The 27,870-nt window shown below is 48.8% G+C and overlaps 1 protein-coding gene across 2 annotated transcripts; it reads left to right on the top strand.

The window, feature by feature from the left end:
* FAM110A (family with sequence similarity 110 member A) lies at positions 1-27,254 on the top strand. 2 transcript variants are annotated; one of them, XM_081011487.1, is made up of 3 exons: positions 19,515-19,724; positions 22,831-22,862; positions 23,358-27,254. In XM_081011487.1, exon 3 carries the CDS (start codon positions 23,513-23,515, stop codon positions 24,602-24,604), a length of 1,092 nt encoding a protein of 363 aa, XP_080867613.1. In that variant the 5' UTR covers positions 19,515-19,724; positions 22,831-22,862; positions 23,358-23,512; the 3' UTR covers positions 24,605-27,254. The 2 variants fall into 2 exon arrangements, with proteins under 2 accessions (XP_080867612.1, XP_080867613.1); XM_081011486.1 differs by lacking the exons at positions 19,515-19,724; positions 22,831-22,862 and adding an exon at positions 1-129.
* The last annotated feature ends 616 nt before the right edge of the window (positions 27,255-27,870 follow it).

The following is a 27,870-nucleotide window of genomic DNA, read 5'->3' as shown; positions in this document are numbered from 1 at the left end:
ACCTGAGCCCTTAGGTCAGCTGGCTAAGTTTAACGCGCGCCTGCACCGAAGCGAGCAGTTTATTACTGGGAAGCTGCTGGCTGGCTGGTCGGTCGGTTTTCTGGAATCCAAGAGCCTCACCTGGGACAGGTAAAATGCCAGCCCTTGGAGGACTCTCTTTCTCTCTCTCTCTCTGGTTGATCATTTTTGAGAACGAGGTATAATCTGCGGAGGGGAAGGAGACCGGAAGGGCAGCTGTCCCAAGAGGCACAAAGCCAGATGGTTCTTTTGAGTAGCGCAAGGCTCCTGCTTCCTCAGTCCACGCCCCCACCCCCCAAAAAAATACATCTCTCGCAGGGCTTCAGCTGCGGCGCGGCAGGTAGAAATTCAACAGATATAGCGCAGGCGCTTTCTTTAGTGGTGGAGTGCGCTCCGCCGGTAGGAGGTCGTTCCCAGGGTCGATATTCATCGCCTCCAGTGAACAGGCTGGGAAAGATCTCTCTGGCCAAGAGACCCTGGTCAGAAGGAGAGACCAAGCAAGGAACTGGCTACGTATCGTTTAGGACAGCTGTAGACTTTTAGCCTTATTTTGTTCTGTTTTAATTGCTTTCATTTTCCAAAGCAAAGGCACGCAACTTGGTTTACTTAGGGACAACAGCCGGATATGTATGGTGGACTGGGAAAGCCTCAAAGGTGGATATTGGAAGAAAGGAAGAGACATTTCCCAGGGTTATTTCCCACCAGGCGAGGTTGTGTGTTGTCGCACCAGAGTGTGTCCTTTTTGACCTGCAAAGGAGCCTCTCTCTGTCACCACCTCTGAGTCGATATAATTGGTGAAATAGCACCGTCTTCCCTTTGGTACTGGATCTAAAAATTCTGCTTTACTGATGATTGAAACCCTGAAGACATTATTACTAGTGCATGTTGTGTAGAGGCACACAATGATGTGGTATTTGAATGTGTGAGCTGAGTTTTATTTATTGTGTATAAAAATATTCATATACCTTTGATTTTTTTATTTTTAAATCACAGCGGTTTACTGCAATAAAACCTATAAAAAAGTTGAAAAACGGACTTTCCCCGGTAAATAAGGAAATATATTCTGCAGTGGCGCAAATTTGCAGTGTTCATTAGCTAGGGGGGTGCTGGCCAACAGATCCCAAAACGGGGGCTTGTTTCCTTTCTTTGTCCAAAGAATATGAGAGGCTCTGCAGGTTTTGCTTATTAAATGAGCATTACTGATTCCAGGAGTGTGTTGTTTCCTCTTTCACACCATAGATCTTGTAGGTTTCTAAAAGAGGAACCTCCTGAGGGAGGGAACATTTGCTCCTTTGCTCGTTTTGGCCGTGTAACTTGGCTCACTGTTTAAAGTTACCTACGTTGCTTTATAAAGGTGGTGGTGGTTGTTGTTTTAACACAAGCCAGCAGTTCTGGCATGAAGCACCTCAGAGGTGCTTTTCTTGAGCCACACTGTAATTAGGATAAGCCGGGCAGATGTGGGACAGAGGAATAATTGCTGAGCAACACTGTTATTATCAAATCCATATAAGAGCATAAGACAACACTGCCGGATCAGGGTCATGGCCTATCTAGTCCAGCATCCCAGTCTCACCGGCCGTCACTGGCTCCTGTGGCAAGGAGTTCCATAGTTGAACTGGATGCTGTGTGATGACACCAAAGCTGCAAGCGTAAACTTACAGGGTGTAGGCCCATTGAGAACAGTGGGGACGACTTCCGAGTAAGCATGCATGCAATTGCACTGCCGGCGGGTGGCTTGTGGAGTTGGAGCAGCAGCAGTGGGGAGTCTGCAAAGGGATTTTCTCAAAGGCGGTAACATGCAGAACACCCTGCTGGGGTGGGCTTGATCTAGGAGAGAATCATACAGTGCATATATAATAGGAAGTACAATACGGTCAACCCACACAGGTCAACTCACACAGAGCAGATGTATGGTTGCCAGTTCGCCTGAGATGCAGTGGGCGGAGCCTGGGAACTTAGGGGTGGGGCCAACTGAGACCGGGGTGGAGCCTAATAGTGTCTCAGTGGCATAGGATGGCACCTGGTGGGTCAGGGCAGGGGCAACCCCCACGTGCATTTGAAGCTGACCTTTAAAGCCCTAAACGGCCTCGGTCCAGTATACCTGAAGGAGCGTCTCCACCCCCATCGTTCTCCCCGGACACTGAGGTCCAGCTCCGAGGGCCTTCTGGCGGTTCCCTCGCTGCGAGAAGCAAAGCTACAGGGAACCAGGCAGAGGGCCTTCTTGGTAGTGGCACCCGCCCTGTGGAACACCCTCCCACCAGATGTCAAAGAGAACAACAACTACCAGACTTTTAGAAGACATCTGAAGGCAGTCTTGTTTAGGGAAGCTTTTAATGTTTAATAGCTTATTGTATTTTAATATTGTGTTGGAAGCTGCCCAGAGTGGCTGGGGAAACCCAGCCAGATGGGTGGGGTATAAATAATAAATTTTTATTATTATTATTTGTGCGCGCGCACACAGGCTGGGAGCCTCAATGGCGCCTTTTTTCACCCAGAGCAAAAACCCCAGCTGGCCCTCTCCTGTAGCTATGGCACCGGGTAAGGGGACAGTCTGTTTGTGCCTTGTGCTTTCGGGTGAAGCAGGATGTCTTGGACAAAGTGGACAGAAATGCTTTTCTCCTTCTCTCGCAACACTAGAATTCCTGGACATGCAAGGAAGCTGAAAGTTGGGAGATTCAGGGCAGTTAAAGAAAGGACTTCTTCACGCAGTGTGTAGTTAACCTGTGGAACTCCCTCCCACAGCAGGCAATGATAACCACCAGCCTAGTTGGCTGGATTGGACAAATTCATGGAGGAAAGGGCTATCAGTCATGGCTAGGCCCTGCCTGCATGATTGGAGGCAGAAATGTTTCTGGTTGCTGGTATTCCGCGGTCTTGTGTTCAAATCCCGCTTGCATGTTTCGTACAGGAATCTGGTTGGCAGCCCCTGTGCGAACAGGATGCAGTTGGTCTGATCCTGTAGGTGCTTCTTATGTTCTGACGTGTGCGGCGCCGAGAAAAGAGATAAAAAGAGCTGTGAAAATAAGCTGGTGAACTGTGCTACCACCCCTGATTCTGATTTATTCCTGCATTGCAGAGGGTTGGGCTAGATGACTCGTGGGTTCCCTTCCAACTCTACAATTCTGTGATCCTTTCCTTTGAGATCTTGTTCCTTCCCCTAAAAACCCTGAGAAGGAGCCTAAGCACAAGGCAGGGAGAATTAGAGCTAATGGGTTGCATCCAGCATTACTCATACTCAGAGTAGGCTCATTGAAATTAACAGGCATGACTCACTTAGGCCCATTGTAATTAGTGAATCTAACAAAAACTGAGTTGCCTGCGCCCCGTCGTCTTTCTGTTATTTGCAGTAATTCCAGGCAGTTGGCTGACGAAATATGACCCGTTCCTCACGCATTATTTGACTGTGGTCAAACATTCTCAGATATTCCTTGAAGCCAAAACCTCCCTGATGTAATAGGTGACGACCTCTCTCTCTTTTTAGTTCCAACATTCTTCTATCTGATAGCAAAGTTGGGTGTGTGGAGGCCTCTTCCCTCCCTCCATCCTGAAACAGCCCCCAACCCGCCCCCCTGGAGCTTCCAAACTTTCTTGCTATTTTCGGGTGAGATTCCGTGGCACGCAGGGAAATACAGGTTTGCACAATTGTGGTTGGTTTGGAGCGCTTGCACAACAAACCTGATTCCCCTAGGATCAGGCTTTTTAGCAGCAAGGAAAAATGATACACTGGAAAGTGCAGGATAGCGCTGGCTTTGACACAGCGTCATCTAACCTCCCTACAAGCAAAGCAGGGCGAATGCTCAATGAATGCATTGTGAGGACTCTGGGGATCTGACTTAACCCCTACTCCCAAGTATTTAGGGAAGGATACAAGCAGGGAAGGGTGGCACTGTGGGTTAAACCACAGAGCCTAGGACTTGCGGATCAGAAGGTCGGCGGTTCGAATCCCCGCGACGGGGTGAGCTCCTGTTGCTCGGTCCCTGCTCCTGCCAACCTAGCAGTTCGAAAGCACCTCAAAGTGCAAGTAGATAAATAGGTACCGCTCCGGCGGGAAGGTAAACGGCGTTTCCGTGCGCTGCTCCGGTTCACCAGAAGCGGCTTAGTCATGCTGGCCACCTGACCTGGAAGCTGTACGCCGGCTCTCTCGGCCAATAAAGCGAGATGAGCTCCGCAACCCCAGAGTCAGCCACGACTGGACCTAATGGTCAGGGGTCCCTTTACCTTTACCTTTACCTTTACCTTTACAAGCAAGGAAATGAAGGCAACAGCCTTCCCCTTTTGTTTGCCTGCAGCACCCTATTCCCAGTGGTAGACTGCTTCTGCACATGGAGTTTCCTTAATACATTAACAAGAGTTTTCGACAACTTAATAATAATTTTAAAATGCCTTTAAGCAGTCAGTATAATAAGGCTTCATAGCTAATAGGTATTGGTACACCTCTAAATTTGTTCCCCATGAATTTAATAACCGAAGCTATCGGTCCATTTGCTCGAGTCTTCTCCATCCAGAACATTGGTGCTTCTTCCCAGGACGTCCCAACTTCAAAAATTCAAACAAATGCAAGTCAAGATCAGAAAAAAGGTTTCAAACCTAGGAAATGGATGTTGAGGCAAACACTAAAAAAAAAAAATCAGTGTCACTGATTAACAGCCTTTGTTTGGAAGGCAGCAGTTTGCGATTTCCCGGCACCGAATTTGAATGATCCCTCTCTGTTTGCATGAAATAGAACAGGAGTCAGGACGTCTCTCGGACAGTCAGATAATGAGGCCCAGCACAGAGTAGTCAAACACAATGAAGGCCAAAGGACCTCCATTCAGCAGTCGGATGTTGTGGTAGCTTGGGACTCTGTTTTCTGGGCAAATCGTCTTCCTTGGAGTATCTTCATGCCTGGCACCTAGGGTGGGCACCTTTGCCAACCTGGTGCCCTCCAGATGGTTTGGACTACAACTCCCATGAGCCCAAACCAGGACTGGGTATTGTAGTCCAAAACATCTAGAGGGCACCAGGTTGGCAAAGGGGCCCGTCCTGGGTGCAAGGACCGGTCTTTAGAACACACCGTTTGGCAGAATCCCCACTGCGCCAACGAGAACTAGGAATTTAATCCTTGATTCGGCACAGGGACCACATTTGCACTGACGTCTATTTTGCAAACCCCGCGTCTATATTTAAACAGTGCGTGCTGTTTTTAATCATCTTATAATTTCAGGATTTATTTAGCACCTTGGCTCACCCTCTTTGAAGACACAGTGTTTGCAAAATCAGGAAAAGACGTGGGAGGCACGGAAACGCAAGCTGCACCCAAAGGCGCTGAGGGTGCGGAAAGTTTAGAGGTGTCTCTGGAATGGCTCATCAGAAACTTCTCTGCCTCCTCCATTGATTAGATCTTCCCGCCCAGCTCCTGTCGCTCTGCTCTGAGCCTCTGCAAACACACTGCAAGAGATGCACTTTGAAGGCAGGGGGGAGTTGGGGAGAAGATGGGAAGCCTCTAGCGATGATCATGAGGGCCAGTCACTTGAATAATAATAATAATAATAATAATAATAATAATTTATTATTTATACCCTGCCCATCTGGCTGAGTTTCCCCAGCCGCTCTGGGCGGCTTCCAATCGAGTGTTAAAAACAATACAGCATTAAATATTAAAAACTTCCCTAAACAGGGCTGCCTTCAGATGTCTCTTAAAGATAAGATAGCTGCTTATTTCCTTCACATCTGAAGGGAGGGCGTTCCACAGGGCGGGCACCACTACTGAGAAGGCCCTCTGTCTGGGTCCCTGTAACCTCACTTCTCACAATGAGGGAACTGCCAGAAGGCCCTTGGAGATGGACCTCAGTGTTTGGGCTGGATGATGGAGGTGGAGACACTCCTTCAGGTATACAGGACCAAGGCTGTTTAGGGCTTGAAAGGTCAGCACCAGAACTTTGAATTGTGCTTGGAAACGTACTGGGAGCCAATGCAGATCTCTCAGGACTGGTGTTATGTGGTCCCGGCAGCTGCCCCCAGTCACCAGTCTAGCTGCCGCATTCTGGATTAATTGCAGTTTCCAGGTCACCTTCAAAGGTAGCCCCACGTAGAGCGCATTGCAGTAGTCCAAGCGGGAGATAACCAGAGCATGCACCACTCTGGCAAGACAGTCCACGGGCAGGTAGGGTCTCATCCTGCGTACCAGGTGGAGCTGGTAGACAACCGCCTACAGAATTGACCTGCACCTCCATGGACAGCTGTGAGTCCAAAATGACTCCCAGGCTGCGCACCTGGTCCTTCAGGGGCACAGTTACCCCATTCAGGACCAGGGAGTCCTCCACACCAGCCCGCCCCCTGTCCCCCCAAAACAGTACTTCTGTCTTGTCAGGATTCAACCCCAATCTTTTAGCCGCCATCCACCCTCCAACCGCCTCCAGGCACTCACACAGGACCTTCACCGCCTTCACTGGTTCTGACTTAAGAGAGAGGTGGAGCTGGGTGTCATCTGTGTACTGATGAACACCCAACCCAAACCCCCTGATGATGACCAAGAAATGGATAGAAATATTGAGTTGGAAGGGGTTGTCTCATCCAATCCCTGCAATGCAGGAATCTCAGCTAAAGCATCCATGACAGACGGCCATCCAATCTCTGCTTAAAAACCTCCATGGAAGGAGAGCCCTTCACCTTCCAAGGAAGACTGTTCCTCTGTTGAGCATCTCTTGCTGCCGCCTGAGGCAACTGCCTCGCTTTGTCTCACGAGCGGGCAGGCCATGCTTGTAGAACTTGGCAGGGACAAGGATGGGGGCAAAACTACTTCCTTGGCTCCGCCTCTCATTGGCTGTGGCTCCACCCACTCTATGGACTCCCTGCCTTCCTCTACTCCACTCCCAAAGGGCACCCGCCCCTTCTGTCTCCAGCTGAAATGAATATTCAGATGTTTCCACTGTATCCAGCCCTCAGACTGGAAGCGCCTTGGGGCAGATACTGCTTTTTCTGTCTCCTTTTTAAAAAAATCCCGCCTATGTTGCTCCAAAAAGTGCCATGTAGACGTAGTAATAATGCATTCCATTAATGGGGGGGGGGGGGAATTCACCACGCCTTTCTCCTTCGCCTGCACAGAGAGCCAGTGTGGTGTAGTGGTTAAGAGCGGTGGGGTCGTAATCTGGTGAACCGGGTTCGATTCCCCGTTCCTCCACATGCATCTGCTGGGTGACCTTGGGCTAGTCACACTTCTCTGAAGTCTCTCAGCCCCACTCACCTCACAGAGTGCTTGTTGTGGGGGAGGAAGGGAAAGGAGATTGTTAGCCGCTTTGAGACTCCTGAAGGTGAGTAATAAAGCGGGATATCAAATCCAAACTCCTCTTCTTCTTCACAACCCGGGAAGGTTTAGTACCTCAGCGACGAACACCCCACAACCAATCTCTTTGTGTCCTCTGCCCAGAATAGCCTCCACCTCAAGGCCTCTCAACCAGTTAAACTTGTTATCAGGGGAGCCCAGGAAGAGCTCAGGCCATGGGTGGGAAGAACAAACGTGCTCAAGAAAGTGATAATTAACTTGCACAAGTCCTGCCTGGGACTGAAGGGAGCCAGGCTATTTCACTAGTGTTTCTCAACAGAAATATTTCAACCATGAGGAATAGGTACTTGGGTTTTTTATGATGGAAGAGTATGGGGGATATCAATATTGTGGAGGGAAGCACGATAACGCCACACATGTGGGGTCTCTTTGTGAATGAACCCCCCCTCCCCGATTCTTTTCTCCACACATTCAAGTCCAACCCACTGTGATTTAGGAAACACAGCTTTAAAATTCCTGACAGATGGTCATCTGACTTCTGTGCTTTTATTTAAAAAAAATAAATGGCAAAAACCCCAACAAACATCACATTTCCAAAATAGGAGCTGTAAAACACCAACACTGGAATTTCCATACCCAATAAATGATTTGGTGATTAGCTCTTATGGTCAGAAGGCTTTTCAGTTCCCAGATTGAAACAGAGCTGATTAATTTCATCAGCATTTTTTAATCTGCATAAGAAAAGTTTGTTTGGTTTGAAATTCCTCCTGTCTGGTTTTTTGGGTGGAGACTAGGAGTTGCTGTTTTGCTTTTGAACTGTTTTGGTTTCAGAAAAGCATAAAGGCAATAATGTGTGTCACTCGTAAGCCTCGCCATCCCCACTTCTGCAGCAAGAGAGAGGACTCAGCAGCCTCAGGAAAACACCAGTATTTGAAGAAGAAATAAAGGAAGAAAGGAAAGATAGATAGATCCTGCTAAAAGGGATGTGTGTGCATTTTCAGGTGTGATACAATCACATACTGACAAACTCAGGTTGCATAATTAAGAGTTGATTTCGTGCCTTTGCTCAACAAATCCGTTTCTGCCCTTAAGAAAAGTGAAAAGGAAATACAAAGTTTGGGATAAGGCTTGCTTGATGCCCTGTCCTATAACCTCCCTGCAAACAAATAAGAACAGATGTTCCCCCCAAAAAACCTGTGTCTAACCTCCCCAAAACTTTGTGCAAACACATAAGCGAGCAGACTTAGCCAAATGGGTCTCATTGTTGGGAAGGCAGGGGAGGTGGAAAACCAGGAGGGTGGAAGTATGGAATGGAGCTTCCTGATGTGGCTGGCTGGAACCCTGATCAGGAGCACTTTGCAGAGGCAGTTTCAGGGTAGCTTGATCGGTTTGACCTCAAGGAGGGCCACACTGCCGGGGGCACCCCAACCATGCTGTGGAATGGAGTGCAAAAGGCGGGAGGTGCCACATTTTCGTGTCCCACAGAGCGCTGCTGGAATTGGAGAGCCCAAAGTCCACCGCTGCAAAACTTTACTGCAGGTCCCACTTTCGTCATTTGTCCCATGACATTAATGATATCCTGTCCTTCTTTCCAAAGGAGCCTAGAGCAGCCTCCTAGGGTATAGGATGGGTTTAATTTCTGTTTTCATAATAGATGTTTTGCTGTTTACCTCGAGCCTCTGGGACAGGGTGGGACATGTGCTTGAGTAAATGAACAGGAAGCAGAAGCTGTGCTTTTCAAGCTTGGACTATTTCAATGCGCTCTACGTGGGGCTACCTTTGAAGGTGACCCGGAAACTGCAATTAATCCAGAATGCAGCAGCTAGGGAAGCTTTTAATGTTTAATAGGTTATTGTATTTTAGTGTTTTGTTGGAAGCCGCCCAGAGTGGCTGGGGAAACTCAGCCAGATGGGCAGGGTATAAATAAATTATTATTATTATTATTATTATTATTATTATTATTATTATTATTTCTTGTCCTGACTTCTCCAGTACTTTGCCGGTTGCTCAATCTTTTCCTGAACAGCCTGTGCTTGGCTCTGAGCTGCTGTGGTTTCCCTTTTCTCACCACTTTTGGGACTTCCTCTTCCATATTTGGTTCGCCAGGCGCCGTGCAGGTTAGGCTCTTAAGTCATCCCAGGACATGCCTAAACCCCAGAGGTGGCGTGGCTCCTCCTCAGGAACTCTGGCAAGCTGTCATTGGGATGTGATGAAGGATTTGCTGTTCTGCAGAACTCTTCCGTCAGCTTCTCATTTCACCCCAACACCGATCCTGTGAGGTAGGGGTTGGTTGAGAAGTGGCGCATCTGCCTGACCTTCATGGCTAAGCAAACATTTGAACCTGGATCTCAGCATCCAAACCCCACCACCCTAGTAGAACACAGAGGGTGCTTTGAGGTGGGTGTTTATTATGGGATCAGGACTTCTCAAACCTTCATTGCTTTTAGCAATGTCTGTCCATGCAATATACCGTATTTTTTGCTCTATACGACTCACTTTTTCCCTCCCAACAAGTAAGGGGAAATGTGTGTGCGTCTTATGGAGCGAATGCAGGCTGTGCAGCTATCCCAGAAGCCAGAACAACAAGAGGGATCGCTGCTTTCGCTGCACAGCGATCCCTCTTGTTGTTCTGGCTTCTGAGATTCAGAATATTTTTTTCCTTGTTTTCCTCCTGCAAAAACTAGGTGCGTCTTATGGTCTGGTGCGTCTTATAGAGCAAAAAATACGGCACTTGTCATCAAAATGCCAAGCCATATTTAACCCCCACCCCAATTTAATTCACTTTCACCCCATCAGGAACCATCCAAAGAATCAGAACACACAGCCAGTAGCTTCATACAATAGGCAGCTTTCTGTGTTGCAATACATAGGACCCATGTACCTACGGGACCGCCTCTCCAGGTATGCCTCACGGAGGACCTTAAGGTCCACAAATGACGACACTTTGGAGGTCCCAGGTCGCAAGGTGGTTAGATTGGTCTCAACTAGGGCCAGGGCCTTTTCAGTACTGGCCCCGACTTGGTGGAAAGCTCTGTCACAAGAGACCAGGGCACTGTGGGACTTGACATCTTTCCGCAGGGCCTGCAAGACAGAGCTGTTCCACCTGGTCTTTGGTTTGGACTCAGTCTATGTTTCCCTCCCTTTATGGTTTTGATCTATGGGCTATTTTTAAAATGAAGCTGCATTTTAAATTGCATTTTAACTTTTATTTTAAATTGCCCCCCCCCATTACATTTTTACTGTGAGTTTATTGGTGTTAGCCATCCTGAGCCCAGCTCTGGCTGGGGAGGGTGGGGTATAAATAAATATTATTATTATTATTATTATTATTATTATTATTATTATCATTATTATTACATACAGGCCCATGGAAAAAGGTTCAAATTGAGAAACAAGGACACACAACTGCGTCTATCCCACATGTGGTTTTGGGCCTAGAGTTAACCTTCCTGGGAATAGCAGTTTTTCCTCTTCTGTTTCAAGTTGCTAGTCCTGGGTGTGGAAATAGAAAGACCATGCCTAGTGAGCTGTCAGAAACCACAGGCTGGCTAAGCCTGACTAAAACCTCCCCCAGCAGCCAGGTGTGACCAGTTTATAATGGATTATTATGAGAATGATTGAAACTGGAAAAGTCCCTTGTCTGGAAACCATGGAGACCTGCTACCAGTCAGTGCAGACAGTATTGATCTAGGTGGGCCTGACTCAGCATAAGTCAGATACATCTGCTTTGCATGCAGAAGGTCTCGGGTTCAACCCGCAATGGCTGCTCCAGATTAGGGCTGGTCTTGTCCCCTGCCTGAAACCCTAGAGAGCCACTGCCGGTCAGACAATACTGAGTTTGGTGGTCTGTTGGTCTGACTTAGTATAAGGCAGCTTCCCGGAGGTCAGACTCATTCATCCCAGACCATATAACACCAGTCTTGAAAGACCTACATTGGCTCCCAGTATGTTTCCAAGCACAATTCAAAGTGTTGGTGCTGACCTTGAAAGCCCTAAACGGCCTCAGTCCTGTATACCTGAAGGAGCGTCTCCACCCCCATCGTTCTGCCCGGACACTGAGGTCCAGCGCCGAGGGCCTTCTGGCTGCAAGAAGTGAGGTTACAGGGAACCAGGCAGAGGGCCTTCTCAGTACAGTGGTACCTCGGGTTACATACGCTTCAGGTTACATACGCTTCAGGTTACACACTCCGCTAACCCAGAAATATTGCTTCAGGTTAAGAACTTTGCTTCAGGATGAGAACAGAAATTGTGCTCCGGCGGTGCAGCAGCAGCAGGAGGCCCCATTAGCTAAAGAGGTGCTTCAGGTTAAGAACAGTTTCAGGTTAAGTACGAACCTCCGGAACGAATTACGTACTTAACCTGAGGTACCACTGTAGTGGCACCCGCCCTGTGGAACGCCCTCCCACCAGATGTCAAAGAGAAGAACAGCTACCAGACATTTAGAAGACATCTGAAGGCAGCCCTGTTTAGGGGAGCTTTTAATGCTTTATGTATTACTGTATTTTAATATTTGGTTGGAAGCTGCCCAGTGGCTGGGGAAACCGGGTATAAAAAATAAATTATTATTATTATTATTATTATTATTATTATTATTATTATACAGATGGTTGTGTGAATTGCTGGTGGCATGGCATGACCTTGCAAATGCCTCTGTTGTCAGTTTGATGGTTGAGTCCTGAGGAGTCTGGCCTGCCGACATGTTTCTTCCCAAACCCCAGCCTCCCACGTTGCAAACACCCTTGTGATGACACGTAGACATTCTTCTCCTGTTGCAATCTTAGACTATATCCCAGGCTTGCAGGAGAGGTATATTTAACCACTTACTAAACTGCAGAGTTTGGGGTGTTGTAGTTTTTTTTTTGCAATATTGTAATTAATTGATGGGTTCCAGGGAAATCCTTGCTTTTGGACTCAAGGAACACCTTTGCTCCACCACGCTTTCCAAGCAGCTTGCAAGCAGCAGGTTGGGATGGGACTATACCGCAGGGGTGTTGCCAGATACTTAAAAGATTTGGGCAATAGGCACAGATTTGCATATAGTTTGCAAGTGTAAACCTCTGGGTATAGTTGCAGGTTTTCAGTCCAATCCCAGTTATATCTACTCAGAAGTAAGTCCTGTTGAATTCAGTGGGACTTGCTCCCAGGTGGTTGAGGTTAGGATCACATATCTTTAAATGAATCATGGAAAGCCTGCTAATTCCCCATCCAGATCTCCCAGGGAAAATTCCTCAGTTAATTTGTTCCCCCCTCCAGATTGCCCCAAATCCGTTCCCCTTCAGCATATACACCCCAATGAATTTCCCTAGGAGCTCCTCTTTGAAGTAAATTAAATTCTCCTTCAGTTTCTCCCCGTTCATTTCCCCCTAATCATCTGTAGATAAAACCAGCTAAAATTGATTTATCCCCCCCTCCCCCAAAAAAGCAATGTCTTACCCACTAACCACCCCCTGGTCATTTCCCCCTGAATTAGGTAAAGGGACCCCTGACCATTAGGTCCAGTTGCGGACGACTCTGGGGTTGCGACGCTCATCTCGCTTTACTGGCCAAGGGAGCCGGCGTACAGCCAGCAGGACTAAGCCGCTTCTGGCGAACCATAGCAGCACACGGAAACGCCGTTTACTTTCCCACCGGAGCGGTACCTATTTATCTACTTGCACTTTTATGTGCTTTTGAACTGCTAGGTGGGCAGGAGCAGGGACCGAGCAACGGGAGCTCACCCCTTCGTGGGGATTTGAACCGCCGACCTTCTGATCGGCAAGTCCTAGGCTCTGAATTAATTACTCCCCAAAACTCGGGTGACTTGGAAAAAGATTTGAGGCCCAATGCTCCTTAGGACCGCTCCTAGCGACACACCTGCAGGGTGGTTCTATTCCATTGTCCAGGTGCTGATTCATAAACAATGCAGAGAACAGCGCAAAGAATTGGTGTCGCCACCTCCAAGGTTATTACAATGACGAGCCAACCCATGCTACTCAGACCTGCACACCTGAGCCATGTAGTTATTATACTTTGTGCACTACTATTATTTGATCACGTGTTTATCTCCGCTTTCCTCCAAGGCACTCCGGGGTTGGCAGGCACTCAAGGCTGGTTTCCTCAAAACAACCCTTTGAGGCGGGTTAGGCGGAGAGGAAGGGAATGATGGGCCCAAGATAAGTGATCTTTATGGCAGTGGGGTGGGGGAAACAGTCTGAGGCCAACCTTTTTAGACCCGAGTAAGGCCCCTCAGTGGTAGAGCATCCAGGCTGAATCCCCAGGGGCATTTCCAGCTGCTGCCAGTCAGTGAAGACAATACTGCCTGACTCAGTATAAAGCACGCTCTATGTTTTCCGGTCTAACAGCACCAGTGCCGGATTTACGTAGCCATACCTCGGGTTGAATATGCTTCATGTTGAGCTCGTTTGAGTTGCGCTCCGCGGCAGCCCGGAAGTAACGGAGCGTGTTACTTCCGGGTTTCGCCGCTCGCGCATGCGCAGACGCTCAAAATGACATAACACACATGCGCAGAAGCGGCGAAAAGTGACGTGTCCATGCGCAGACGTGCCGTCGCTAGTTATGTTTGCTTCTGGATGCGAACGGGCCTCCGGAACAGATCCCGTTCACATCCCGAGGTACCACAGTATAAGCTAAACAAGCTACAGTCATACCTCATGTTACATTTGCTTCAGGTTGCGTGTTTTCAGGTTGCGTCCCACGGCGACCCAGAAGTAACAGAGCAGGTTACTTCCACGTTTCACCGCTCGCATAGACGCGCAAAATGATGTCACGCGCATGCGCAGAAGCGGTGAATCGTGACTCACGCAGACTAGCAGGTGCAGTTTGCATTCTGTTCACGTTGCGAAAGGGCCTCCAGAACGGATCCCATTCGCAACCAGAGGTACCACTGTATAGCTTAGGGCCCCACTCTCTTGGGGGCCCCCCAAAAAAATTTAAGGGGAAAAATGGATGCATGTTTCCAAAATATAAGATAAAAAACAAATAAAATAAAACCTACATACAGCAACAGTGTTTTGTGTTGTGTAGGCTCCTATTCGTTATGTGTAAATGGCTTTAGATACCTATTAGGTCCATAAATTACCATATAGCATATATTCAACACAAAAAACAGTGACAATTTGTTGCTGACAAAGGACAGCTGGACATAAAAAGGGCGCCATTACCTTCAGTAGCTGAGGGCATCATCAAACCTAAATCCGGCCCTGAACAGCATCATCCTAACAATGTCTATCCAGAAATAACTCCTCTTGCATTCGGTAGCAGTTGCTCCCAGCCAAACAGGATTAGGATTGCATCCCCAAATCTTCTTCAACTGAGATGCTCTGGCTCGCAGAAGCAGCTGCTACAAACTTCAGTTCGTTTCTCCCCTCTTCTTCCTCTCTTCACCTTTTCATTTTGCTTACAGGCTGTTCTCCACTGCTCTTTTCCACAGGGGATTTGACAAATTAGTAGCTATCCATGGCTATTAGTTATAATATAGTCCCATGTGCAGGAACAATATCCGCCTGAGCTGGGCCATCCGGGTGCACCATTAGGCAGAGTGAGGCAACTGCCTTCGGTGGCAGATTTGTTTATTTCATTTCATGTTTGGAAATGTTGCAATAAAGCCTCCGGGCAGTTTGCAAAAACACACCCATTAAATTTATCAATGAAAGGCAGTTGAAAACAGGTGCAATAAAAACATCTCAAATATAATTAAAAGCAAAAGCAAGTTAAAAAGAGACTCAAAACGCATGCCACCTTTTGCATGTCCGGATAGGCCCGCCTAAACAAAAATGTTTTAAGCAGGTATTGAAAATAGTAAAGGGAGGGCACCTGCCTGATGTCAATAGTTCCAAAGTGGAGATGCGGCCCACTAAAAGACTGGTTTCTTGCTAGTGCTTTGATTGGTGGAGCCGGCACTACGATAGGTGCCACATAATGCCTTTTCCACATTTGTAAGGACTCCACCATTCGGTGTGGCAGTGCCTACACTTTGTGTGTGTGTGTGTAATTTTTATTAAATTTTCTGTTTTACAATTTAGAATATTCATTTGTTGTTGCTGTTTAGTCGTTTAGTTGTGTCCGACTCTTTGTGAGCCCATGGACCAGAGCATGCCAGGCACTCCTGTCTTCCACTGCCTCCCGCAGTTTGGTCAACCTCATGCTGGTAGCTTCGAGAACACTGTCCAACCATCTCGTCCTCTGTCGTCCCCTTCTCCTTGTGCCCTCCATCTTTCCCAACATCAGGGTCTTTTCCAGGGAGTCTTCTCTTCTCCTGAGGTGGCCAAAGTCTTGGAGACTCAGCTTCGGGATCTGTCCTTCCAGTGAGCACTCAGGGCTGATTTCCCTCAGAATGGATTGGTTTGATCTTCTTGCAGTCCATGGGACTCTCAAGAGTCTCCTCCAGCACCAGAATTCAAAAGCATCCATTCTTTGGCGATCAGCCTTCTTTATAATTTAGACAACCTTAAAATATCAGTGACTTCCCTTCTTCTCTTTCCATGGTTCATTTTACATAGCATAAATCCTTGCATATATTACTTCCAGCAAAACTTATTCACACTGTTGAATTTATCTTAATGCTGCCAATGTTTTCAAGTATACACAATTCCGCCCCATATATTCAGTAAACATTTTCCAGTCTTCTTTAAACGAATGTTCTCCTTGTTCTCTTAATCTATAAGTTAGTTCTGCAAGCTGCACATGTTCCATCAGTTTAAGTTGCCATTCTTCTTTGGTTGAGACCTCGCTCATTTTCCATTTTTGGACTAACAAAACACGGGCTGCCGTAGTGGCATACATAAATAACCTTTTTTGACACCTGGGAATTTCAGTGTGAATTATCCCCACCAAAAAGCTTTTTTTGGAAAGGTGCTTTTAAACATTTTTTCCAATTCATTATAAATTATTTCCCAATGCTCTTTTTACCCTTTTACAGGTCCACCACATATGAAAGAACGTACCCGCAACCTCATTTCATCTCCAGCACTTATCTGATTCAGTCTTATTCATCTTAGTAAGCCTACTCCGAGTTAAATACCATCTGTAAATCATTTCCAAGTAGTTCTCCTTCACGGGGTAGCGCCTACAAAATCCCTGCCTATTGAGAAGCAAGCGACCGCCTTCACTGTACAGTTGTACCTTGGTTCTCGAACAGAATGCGTTCCGGGAGTCCGTTCGACTCCCGGAACAGGACATTCGGCTTCTGAAAATCATTCGAAAACTGGAACACTCACTTCCGGGTTTCGATCTTTCAGGAGCCAATTTGTTTGGAAGCCAAGGCGTTTGAGATCCAAGGTACGACTGTACTCTCTTTCAGTGCCTGCTAAAAACATTCTTGTTTAGACACGCCAACCCAGATGTTGAGAAAGGGGAGGTGGTTTTAATACATTTTAGTATTTTAACTTTTGCGTATTTTAAAGCAGGGTTGCAGATTTTTCTTGATTTTATTGCTTTAGCTATTTGTAAGCAACATTTTTTTTATATAACAATCCCCCAATGTCCTGCTATTTGTAAAAACATTTTTTTTATATAACAATCCCCCAATGTCCTGCTTGCGGTCTTCCCACAGGCCTCTGGTCGGGCCACTGTGAGAACAGGATGCTGACTCAGAATGGACCTTTGGCCTGATCCGAGGGGCTGTTCTGATGTTCTCACATTCTTCACGTGGGGTTCCCAGCGGCATGTGACTGACGGCTGTGGGAAACTGGATGTTGCAGTGGCGAATCTTCAGTCTGAGAGTATTGCTACAAACAGGCCAGTCACAAGTGCCATATTAAATGAGGGAACCTGGAATTGTTGTCTGGAAAAGTCTGGCTTAATGAATAATAATAATAATAATAATAATAATAATTTATTTATACACCGCCCATCTGGCTGGGTTTCCCCAGCCACTCTGGGCAGCTTACAATACAGCATCAGACATTAAAAACTTTCCTTCAGTTGTCTTTTAAAAGTAAAATAGTTGTTTATTGCCTTGACATCTGCTGGAAGGGCGTTCCACACGGTGGGTGCCACCACCGAGAAGGCCCTCTGCCTGGTTCCCTGTAACTTCGCATCTTGCAGTGAGGAAACCGCCAAAAACCCTCGCAAGGCATCTTGCTGAAAAATATCAGTGGGCTCCAGCCTCAATGGTTATACTTTGCCTCCATGGTCGGAATCAGTAATGCTTCTGAAAACCAGTTGCTGGAAACAGCAGGAGGGCAGGGAGAGGAGTCTTGTGTTCGAATCTTGCTTGTGGGTTTCCAATAATACAGTAAACATTAAAAGCTTCCCTAAAGAGGACTGCCTTCAGATGTCTTCTAAATGTCTGGTAGTTATTCTTCTCTTTGACATCTGATGGGAGGGCGTTCCACAGGGCGGGTGCCACTACCGAGAAGGCCCTCTGCCTGGTTCCCTGTAACTTGGCTTCTCGCAGTGAGGGAGCCGCCAGAAGGCCCTCAGAGCTGGACCTCCGTGTCCAGGCAGAATGATGGGGGTGGAGACGCTCCTTCAGATAGCTGAAAACGTCCCGCCAAAGGATCGATAACCCAAGGCCACACATTCCCTAATCTCTCATGTTCATGGATTCCTGCTGCAGGCTGTGCCCTGTTCAAAGTCCTTGACTATTCCTGTTTGTTGAATAGACAGGTGAGCCTCAAAAGTGGGTAGTGGGATATGTGTAGGTATTGAATCCCTTTTCTTTGGATTCTTATTGCAGGGATGACTTTCTGGTTCCCTTCCAACTCTGCAATTCTATGATCCTTCCTTCTATGGAAAGCTGAAAATTCACAGTGTGCCATCACCCCCACCCCACCGTGACAGGCGCTGTCAGAATTTCCCAAAGTGTTACTCACTGATAGAGTTGCACAGATCCTTTCCTGGACATCAGCTAAGACGCAGCTTCTGGTGGAGTGGGGGAAGAAAGCCCGTTGTTGATTTATTCTCTGAAGAGGCTTTCTAAATCAGACTTAAATCAGGCTTAACAGCAGCTCAACATCCTGGCTCTCCCAGTGACTACCTAGTTCCGTAAACTCGCCCCACTGTCCGCTGTCCTACCTAAAAAGTGTTATTCAAAAGAGCTGTTGGCATGACCTACTAAAGAAGACAATAACACAATAAAATTTGGAACAGTTGCACATCAATTGCGCATTTATTCAAAAACTAAACTAAACTAAACTAATTTAGTTTAATCAATTTAACCAAATAGGAAGAGCTGTTTGACAGTGGAATGGACTTCTTCGGGAGGTGGTGGGCTCCTTCCTTAGAGGTTTTTAAGCAGAGGTAATAATAATAATAATAATTCAGTCATACCTCAGGTTACAGACGCTTCAGGTTGCATTTTTTCAGGTTGCGGACCACCGGAACGGGTTACGTCCGGGTTTCGGCGGTCACGCATGCACAGAAGCGCTGAATAGCAACCCGCGCCTGTTCAGACGCGGGTTGCGGACGCTGCGCGTTGCGAACGTGTATCCCGCATGGATCACATTCGCGACCAGAGCGTCCGCTGTAATAATAATAATATTTGTACCCTGCCCATCTGGCTGGGTTTCCCCAGACGCTCTGGGCGGCTTCCAACAGAACACTAAAAGCACAATAAAGCTGCCTTCAGATGTCTTCTAAAAGTCTGATAGTTATTTATCTCCTTGATATCTGATGGAAGGGCGTTCCACAGGGTGGGCGCCACCACCGAGAAGGCCCTCTGCCTGGTTCCCTGTAACTTTGCTTCTCGCAGGGAGGGAACAGCCAGAAGGCCCTCGGCGCTGGAGCTCAGTGTCTGGGCAGAACGATGGGGGTGGCGACATTCCTTCAGGTATACTGGGCCGAGGCCATTTAGGGCTTGAAAGGTTGGGTGGCCATCTGTCATGGATGTTTTAGCTGAGATTCTTACATTGCTGGGGGTTGGTCTGGATGATCCTTGGGGTCCCTTCTATGATTCTATGGTTCTCTGATGAACCTGATCCGGTGATACTAGCTTCTCAAAGTCTGAAATCATTTACACCTCCAGCACCCCATTGACCTCTTTGTACCCCTTATGTAACCCCGCCACTCACAAGGGGGTAGCGCCATCCACTTTGGAAATAGCCGGGTTTCAGACCAGGCCCGAGTTCAAATCCTCCTTAAGATATGAAGCTCACTGGGTGGTCTTTGGCCAGTCACTCCCTCCTTCGACTGGCCTACTTTACAGGGCTGTTGTGAGGATAAAAGCGGGAGAGAAGCATGCATTGAGCACGTTGGGGAAAGGGCAGGGTAGAAAGACAAGTGAATGAAAACATCACAATGGAATGGAACCTCCTGGCTCATAGGCAGTCTATCTGGATATCAATAGCTAGGGAGCAAATAACAGGGGGGAAGTTGTTCCCTCCCTGCGCTCCTTGTGCTCTTCTTGGTAGCATCTGCTCGTGGCCACTGTGGGAAGCCAAACGTTGGGTCGCACGGATTCTTGGACTGATCTGAAAGTGTAGTTCTTATAGGTTTGATTGTTCCTGTAAGGGTTGTTGTTGTTGTTTAGTCATTTAGTCGTGTCCGACTCTTCGTGACCCCATGGGCCAGAGCACGCCAGGCACGCCTGTCTTCCACTGCCTCCCGCAGTTTGGTCAAACTCATGTTTGTAGCTTCGAGAACACTGTCCAACCATCTCGTCCTCTGTCGTCCCCTTCTCCTTGTGCCCTCCATCTTTCCCAACATCAGGGTCTTTTCCAGGGAATCTTCTCTTCTCATGAGATGGCCAAAGTCTTGGAGCCTCAGCTTCAGGATCTGTCCTTCCAGTGAGCACTCAGGGCTGATTTCCTTCAGAATGGAGAGGTTTGATCTTCTTGCAGTCCACGGGACTCTCCAGAGTCTCCTCCAGCACCATAATTCAAAAGCATCAATTCTTCGGCGATCAGCCTTCTTCATGGTCCAGCTCTCACTTCCATACATCACTACTGGGAAAACCATAGCTTTTACTATACGGACCTTTGTTAGCAAGGTCGTTTTTCCCTGGGAAGGCACCCCAGCGACCATAGGACGTATTGCATCTCATTGTCACACAATACAACAACTTATCCTTGGGTACATGGCGTTTTTTTTTAAAAAAATACTGTTTGGGGAAAGTGGAAACGGTGTGACCATGAGGAGTAGCACCATTCTCTTAAAAATAAAAAGCCAAATTCTTTGGGGTTACGTAGAGGGTATCTGCATTGTGTTCTACAACCTCTTTTGCAGCGATGGCCAGATATCTTTTGGCCTTATGGAAGCTCCCTCTTAATTGCCTTTCGTTTTTGTTTTTTTGTCAGCTCGTGCTGGGTGGGTGGGGGGCAGATCAGCAGACACCCCACTCCCTCATATGGGGAGAGCCCAGCTCCGCCTACCAGCCATTTCCTGAGCTTTTGATGAGCCTCTCTTCCCCCTTGCCAGACATTTGAGCAACCCCTGCTGCTAATCCTTCTGGCTAATGAGGTACCCAGAGCATTTGCAAACTGTTTAAAATGCCTCTCTTGCGAGGATTAGGGGCGGGGAGAGGGAGGAGAAGGCAGAAGTCGCTTTGGGTTAAAAAAGGCTCCAGGTCTGGGCGATGCTTTTGTGTGTGCGATTCACTATCACATATGAGAGAGGGGGGGGGGGCAAGCCTTTGGGACTTCCTGCCACCCTGTGAGTAGAAAATCATCTTCTCTTTCTTCTTCCTGGTCCATAATTGCCTGCAACCCTGCTCTCCCCTTTTCTCTCAAACACTGGCTTTTTTTTAATGCAAAAATTGTTCTGTAATCTTATAGCATTAAACAGAGTGTGCCTTTTGGGAGGGCAGCTGTAGCTCCCAAGAATTGCCACTGATGTTGTGAATTGATTTTGTTTTCTATCATGCCACCCCAGCCACAATTCAGGATGAATATATTCATGAATATGAATACAGAAAACGACACAGATCTGTACTGTACCTGTATAGCCACGTAACAAAATCAAAATCCCGATTTGAAGGGGGGTGGGTAGCCAAGAGAGGATTGTCTAGCACATGGGTAGGCAAACTAAGGCCCGGGGGCCGGATCCAGCCCAATCACCTTCTCAATCTGGTCCGCGGACGGTCCAGGAATCAGCATGTTTTTACATGAGTAGAATGTGTCCTTTTATTTAAAATGCATCTTTTGGTTATTTGTGGGGCATAGGAATTCATTCATTTCCTCCCAAAAAATATAGTCCGGCCCCCCACAAGGTCTGAGGGCAGTGGACTGGCCCCCTGCTGAAAAAGTTTGCTGACCCCTGAGCTAGCATCACCCAGAAAATAGGTGGTTTTCAATTCTTCCCCGTTCCCCTCTTTGTTCTAAAGCAAGCTGCCCCAAACTGGTGCCCACCAGCTGTTTGGAACATAGGAACGCTGGGGAGCTTCCTTATAATGAATAAGACCTTTTGCCCCTGCAGCTCAGTATTGTCCACACTGGCCGGCAGCAGCCCTCCAGGACCAGGGTCTCTCCTAGACCTCCCTGGAGATGCCTGGGATTTTGGACCGCGAGGATCTGTCTGGCCACTGGAAGAACAGGTTGCTGGGCTCTCGGTGGCCCTCCGGCCTGTTCCTGCAGCCGTGCTTGTCTTGTGTACTTAGCAGGGAGCGTGCCATCACTGCGTGAGGGTCTGGGAGATGCTGCCCCACTCCCCACGTGGGGTGTTATTTATCCTGTTAATGGAGAAATCTGAGGGCTCCCTTGGACAAAAAACAAGGACACCAGCCAGGAATACCAGAGCAAAACAGCAGCCAGTAGGCTTGGTCTTTATTGAAGACTGTCGCGACAGGACTCCCACCTGCCACCAGGTGAAACAAAATGGAAGCCCAGAACAAAAGAAGACCCCAACTTTTATTAGCTGCTAATCCCTATGTTACACCCCCCCAACTACATCACTCATACATCCCGGTTACATCATGAAAGGGGAGGTCTGGTGGCAGGAATCTGAGCATCCTGGACCCTGCCCCATGGTTCTCCTTGCCCTCAACCAAACACCCATCAAGTGTAACAAAAGATATATTTACATTCCTCTGTTTCCCAGCCAAGTTCATCACACCCTTTTGTCTTCATCCGGGTTTGTTATTTCTGGAATGGCTACCTGTCTGGCACTCAGGTATCAGGATGCCAGGGATTATCACTCAGGCAGAGGGGCTGCTGAGCAGCTGAGCTCACATGTCTAGATGAATTTCTGAAGTTTTCCCAGTGAGCCAGTACATAGATAACATTTATCAATGAATTGTGACATTTGGTATCGTGCAGCAAAGGCCCTTTGAATAGATAGGAAGAAACTGAGATGAAATGTTTCGTGGGGACAAGTCACAAAAGCAATTGTGCTGATTTTGGTAGTGGGCTGCATGTGCATGATATCTGCTGGAGGGGCAACTCCCCCAACCTATGCATAAATTCTTGCAACAATCCCCCCTCCTTTCCCCTGTGGAAAAGCTGTGGCTGATCATCTGTTCTTTCATCTGGTCTTTGGGGAGAACCTTGCTCTGCGTGATGTACTGGGAGGTTGGCAGATAAGACCTACGCGAATCTAGTAACATTTGAAAGGGAGCAGGGCTTTATCTTTGAATGATGACGCTGCCTTCCTCCGCTTGTTCTTCCCCTCTCTTAAAGCTGTCGGATCCTAGTATGTGGAAAGAGCACAGGTGATGTTGGGAAGGGGGAGGCAGGAGGAAGTGGGAGGAGGAGGGTAGGGAATAATAATAATAGCCAAGTGGGGGCTGGAGCTGGCAGGAGGTCCAGACGGGAACTGATTTTCTTTCTCCAGGGCTATTTTCATTCAATGAGTTTGCCTCCCTCCTCTCTCCCTTTCCCCAGGCTCCTCCTGATAGGCTGAGGCCCCCATTTGAAGTGCCTCTCTCCTCTCCGATTGGCCAGCGGGGACAGCCCGGTCTGAAAGCAGTGGGCGGTCCCTTGCCTTGAAATAGGCTGCTCAGCGCTCAGCCCTCTCTGCCCAGCGCCAGCTCCTGCCTTTGTCTGCCGGGTGCTGTTTGTCTGAGGGACGACAGCACAGAAATCCCGGCTCTGGAGCAGCGACAGCAGCACTCGAGCTGTGCCAGGAGGGGTGGGAAAGACCTGCAGGGTCAAGGAAGCCTGCCGGGTCCCCAGCACTGATTTTGCCCTCTTTTCCTTCTCCGCAGCAAAGTGTCAGGCCAGCAGCGGACTCCTGTTGATCGAGAGCAGGGAGGCAAGCCGGAGCGGCGTTTTTCCAGGGCGGGTTGCCCTCTGTGGCATGTGACAACCCCTTCCCCGCCACGGGACACGGCAGCGGTCTAGAAGCATTGCGGTGAGTGCCATGCCGGTGGAGACCCTCCAAGCCAGCCACGCCATGAAAGGCGTCCCGGCCGCTGCCCCCTTCACCTCGGCCATGCCATTCCGAATCCTGAACAAGGGCCCAGAGTACTTCCGTCGGCCGGCGGCCGGCGCTGCTGCCAAGAAGCCCAGCGCGGTGGAGAGGCTGGAAGCAGACAAGGCCAAGTATGTCAAAAGCCAGCAGGTGGCCAGCACGAGACAGGAGCCGGTGAGGGCTCTGTTCCTCAAGCAGCCCCTCTTCACCCCAGGGGTGCGCCGGGTGATGCTCACCCCCAGCCGGAAGACCCCGCAAGGAGGACGCCGGGCGGAGGCGCGTGGGGCCGCCAAGACCTCCCTGAACCTGGAGATCCTCAACAACCTGATCAACTTCTGCGATAGCCCGTTGTCGTTCCCCAAGCCGGAGAAGAGCCCCGCAGAGCACAAGTGGGGGGCAGGGGGCCAGGGCTGGAGCCCCGGGAGCCTCCCGGATACCCCAAGGAAGAAGGGCCACCTGGCGGAAGGCATGAGCAAGCTGTCCCAAAGCTCGGCCTCCTCCAAGCCGCCCAGCACAGTCGCCGTGCGCAGGGTGGACGTCCGGCCGTGCGGGGCCTTGAGGGCGAGGGTCGTCCCCAGCATCCAGCTGACGCCGGTCCCCTCCTCCCCCGCGCAGGCCAAGATCCTGTCTGCTGGCTCCCTGAGCTCCCCCAGCCCCCGCGGCGAGCTGCGGACAGACAGCACCAGGCGCCAGACCTTGCTGCACCGCTCCAAATCGGATCTGAGCGACCGGTACTCCCGGGCGACGGCGGACCTTGAGCGCTTCTTCAACTACTGTGGCCTGGACCCGGAGGACATGGGGGATGTGGAGGTGGAGCGCTTCACCCGGGCCAGTTCGGACATTGTGTCCGTCAAGTTCCACAGCGTCAGCACGGCCAGCTCGGAGGGCACCCGCTCTCGCCGCAGCGCCGTCACCTTGGAGGAGAGGCAGGCCGAGCGCATTCCTTACGGCATCTCCATCATCGAGCGCAATGCCCGGGTCATCAAGTGGCTGTATGGACTACGGCAAGCCAGAGAGTCCCAAAAGGTATCCAATGTATAGCGGTACTTTGGCGGGCTCCAACAGGAAGTGAGGAAAACAAACGAACAAACTTTCCCCACCCCACCGTTTGTTTCAGTGTGTGTTTTTGATATTTACTGTTGGAGGGAAAATGTCGGCAACTGTTGCATGGGTTTTGTGCGTGTTCCTTTTGAGAAATGTCTGGTCTGCCTTGGGGCAGCGGGGTGGTTCTGATGAGGCGTCCCATAATTTAAATCCCTGCAGAAAATCCACCTGGGGAAGAGAAGTATCTGGGCTGCTTCTGAATCTCCAAAAAGTCCAAAAGGAAGAGAGTTCATTAGAATGTCTTTTCCAGGAGTGAGAAGCCCAGAGCAAGCAGGTTGCTAAATTCTTGCCAAGTCCTGTAAGGGATGCATAAGGATGGAGCCCCCTGAATATGTGGGGATTGTTACAACAGGAGGAAGCAACCCGTTGGAGGAGGGATCTGCAAACTTCCAGGTGTTGCTGGACTCCAACTCCCATCCACACTGACCATTGGCCATGTTTGGTAGTGGTGGTGCTCTGGAAATGTGGGGGTCCATTACTGGTGGGTCCAGTTGAAGGGCCTTCGCAGACAACTCTTAAGCCAGACATTGCTGTTTTAATTCCCAAGGTCTTGGTCGCACCTGTTTGTGTGCTAAGCCTTGGGAATCTGTGCAGCACAGAGCAGACAGGGATAAGCTTTTGCAGAAGCAACAATGGGATTGTTAACAATGGAAATCTTAACGGCTGAGAGGGCTGTAAAAAAAAACCCACCGGGCCTATTGTGAGAGAGGCGGTAGAATGCAAGCTGTTTCTGCAGGTGCCCAGGAAATACCTGCTTGGGCCTGCAAGCCCAGGAAATAGCCAAGCACCCATTGACCTGTGGTGGCATTCTGCCCTGGAAGTTTCCCCCCCAAAGACCCAAACTGGGCAATTCAGTAGAGTCTGGTCCCAGGGCGTCCAAAACAAAGGGAAGTGAATGATGGGATGCTGATAGCATCCTTGAGGATGTAGCAACTGCTTTTGCAACCTTTTGGTAATGTGGAGGTGTCTTCCGGGTTCAGGGGCCTGGGTTGTTAGCCAGGAAGGTGTGTGGACCTCTCTCCCCGAGCTTTAGGGAAAAACCCTTGTTTCCAACAGCTTGTGCTTGGGGGCACGTGGTGCTGAGTCTTCCATCAAACAACCGCCCCCCGTGATGCAACCATCCATGTCCATATCCTATTGTTTCTGATGCCAAGCAAGAGCTCTCTGCTGGGGTGGAGAACGTAGAATAAACTGGCTGTCATCAGCCAGCAGGTTTCCCAAAAACCCTGAGCCTAATTTTCCCCATCCCAAACCTTTGGGGAGGTGACTTGGGTCATACACGTCTTCTTAAAACCCCTTTTAAAGAAAGATAATTGAGAAATGTGTTTGATGATTAAACCAGACCGTGGACCGCTCTGAATTGTTTGCAGAAAACAAAGGGTCCTTTTCTGTCCAGGCTCTCCTGGGAGAAAATTTTCTCTCCCAGTCACCAACTGAGCAATAAAGGGACATTGAAGGGGCATGGACTGAATCTCCTCATGTTTTGGGGACACTCGCTGTCCTGCCTGTTCCTTGAAGGATGCAGCTGGCTAACGCACAGCTCTTTTGACTGTGTTCCAATACTGCGAACCGTTTGCAGGTGTGCTTCCACCTGTCTGGTGTTTGTGCACCTATTCTCCTCCTTGAGCTCAAAGCAGATAATAGCTCTCCTCTGCTTCCACCACCTTTCCATAACTGGATGTTGTTTTACGTGTGATTATCTCACCTCTTCTCCAATATGAATGGGGGGCTGTGAACTCCCCTTTGGAGAGGTGAGCCGAGGAACGCACTGGGAAAGTGTTGGGATCCACAGTTTCTGGTAGGATGGTATTTGCCCCAGCACCCAATTGTCTCGAGTCTTGCTCAGCCATAGGATTTCCTGTTCGGAAGGGGAGTCAGTTCTGGTGCTCATCACTTTGGCTAGACTGGGTCTCCTGTCTAATAAAGAATAGCTGCCCCGTCCCGTACAGGTGGCAAACAGGGAGCAGAAAAAGGCTGGAGGGAAATGGGTGAAGACATCCAGACTGAAAAATAAAACAAGCAATTCTTTCTGTCCAGGACCTGACGCAGAAGATAGCCACCAGTAGTGGATTTATACCAGGCAAACCTGCCGCTCTCCTGATGTTCCCAGGACTACAACCCCTATCATTCTTCCCCAGTAGCCATGCTGCCTGGAGCTGATGGGATTTGTAGTCCAGCAATACCTTGATAGCCACAGGTCCCTCGTCTCTGGTGGATACAGATCTGTAACAGTCCGGCAGGAACAGAATTTGGCCAGGATGTTTAGCAATGCAGCCACCCACCTCTAGTCACCTTCCCCAACTTTGGCTACGTTTTTATTGTGTGTGTGTGTGTGTGTGTGTGTGTGTGTGTTTGTGTATGAGTGCAACTCCTTCTCTTTGTATTTCGAAACTCTGAGCCTGTTTGCATTGAAGTTGCCTAAACTTGTTATTTATATAATGTTTCTTTGTATTTGTTCTTTCCAAGTTTGTATATTATTTTGTGCCCACGGTTGTGAAGTTTAGCTAGCAAGGGAAAGGCGGGGGAGAAAAACAAAAACAAAAACTCCTGTCAACTTATTTGTATTAAAGTCTTGTTCTTTAAAGAATGGCCTGCTTGCCTCCCTCTCTATCTCTTTCTCTCTTCCCGTCGGATAGACACACCCGGTTGAACGCATGTAACCTCAGCAGGAAAAGGGTATATTGGAACGGACTTGTCGGGGAAGGATGCTTTTGTGTTTAAAAATAAGCCCTCTTTGCAGAAGGGAGGGGGGCGGTTCTGGAGCCAGCCTGCACAGCTGGGATTGAAATCTGTACAGAAAATGGGTGAATGGATAGTATTTGGAGAGACGACAACTCTCTGATGCCACCTCTACTGAGGAAAAAAGCAAAAATCCTTTGGCCTCCTTCCCTACGTTATGGAGGGGTGGAAGCCTGACTGTTCACCTTTGTACATCCATCACGGCGAGCCTGTAGGCCTCCTGCTGTTGATATACTATGCTTCTTAAGAATGCAAGAAGAGATTGCAGGATCAGGTCAATGGCCCATCTAGTCCAGCATCCTGTTCTCACAGTGGCCAGCCAGAAACCCACAAGAGCCCCTCTCCTCTCCTGTAAGGGTAAAGGGGTAAAGGGACCCCTGACCATTAGGTCCAGTCGTGGCCGACTCTGGGGTTGCGGTGCTCATCTCACTTTATTCGCCGAGGGAGTCGGCGTACAGCTTCCG

Source organism: Podarcis pityusensis, assembly GCF_964106645.2.
Source record: "Podarcis pityusensis genome assembly, chromosome: 6".
Taxonomy (NCBI): domain Eukaryota; kingdom Metazoa; phylum Chordata; class Lepidosauria; order Squamata; family Lacertidae; genus Podarcis; species Podarcis pityusensis.
The sequence above is the reverse complement of the archived record's forward strand: the minus strand, read 5'-3'. Positions and strand labels throughout refer to the sequence as shown.

What these genes read in the sequence shown, in the direction of transcription:
- FAM110A (XM_081011486.1), top strand. Translation starts at nt 23,513, where the DNA reads ATGCCGGTGGAGACCCTCCAAGCCAGCCACGCCATGAAAGGCGTCCCG.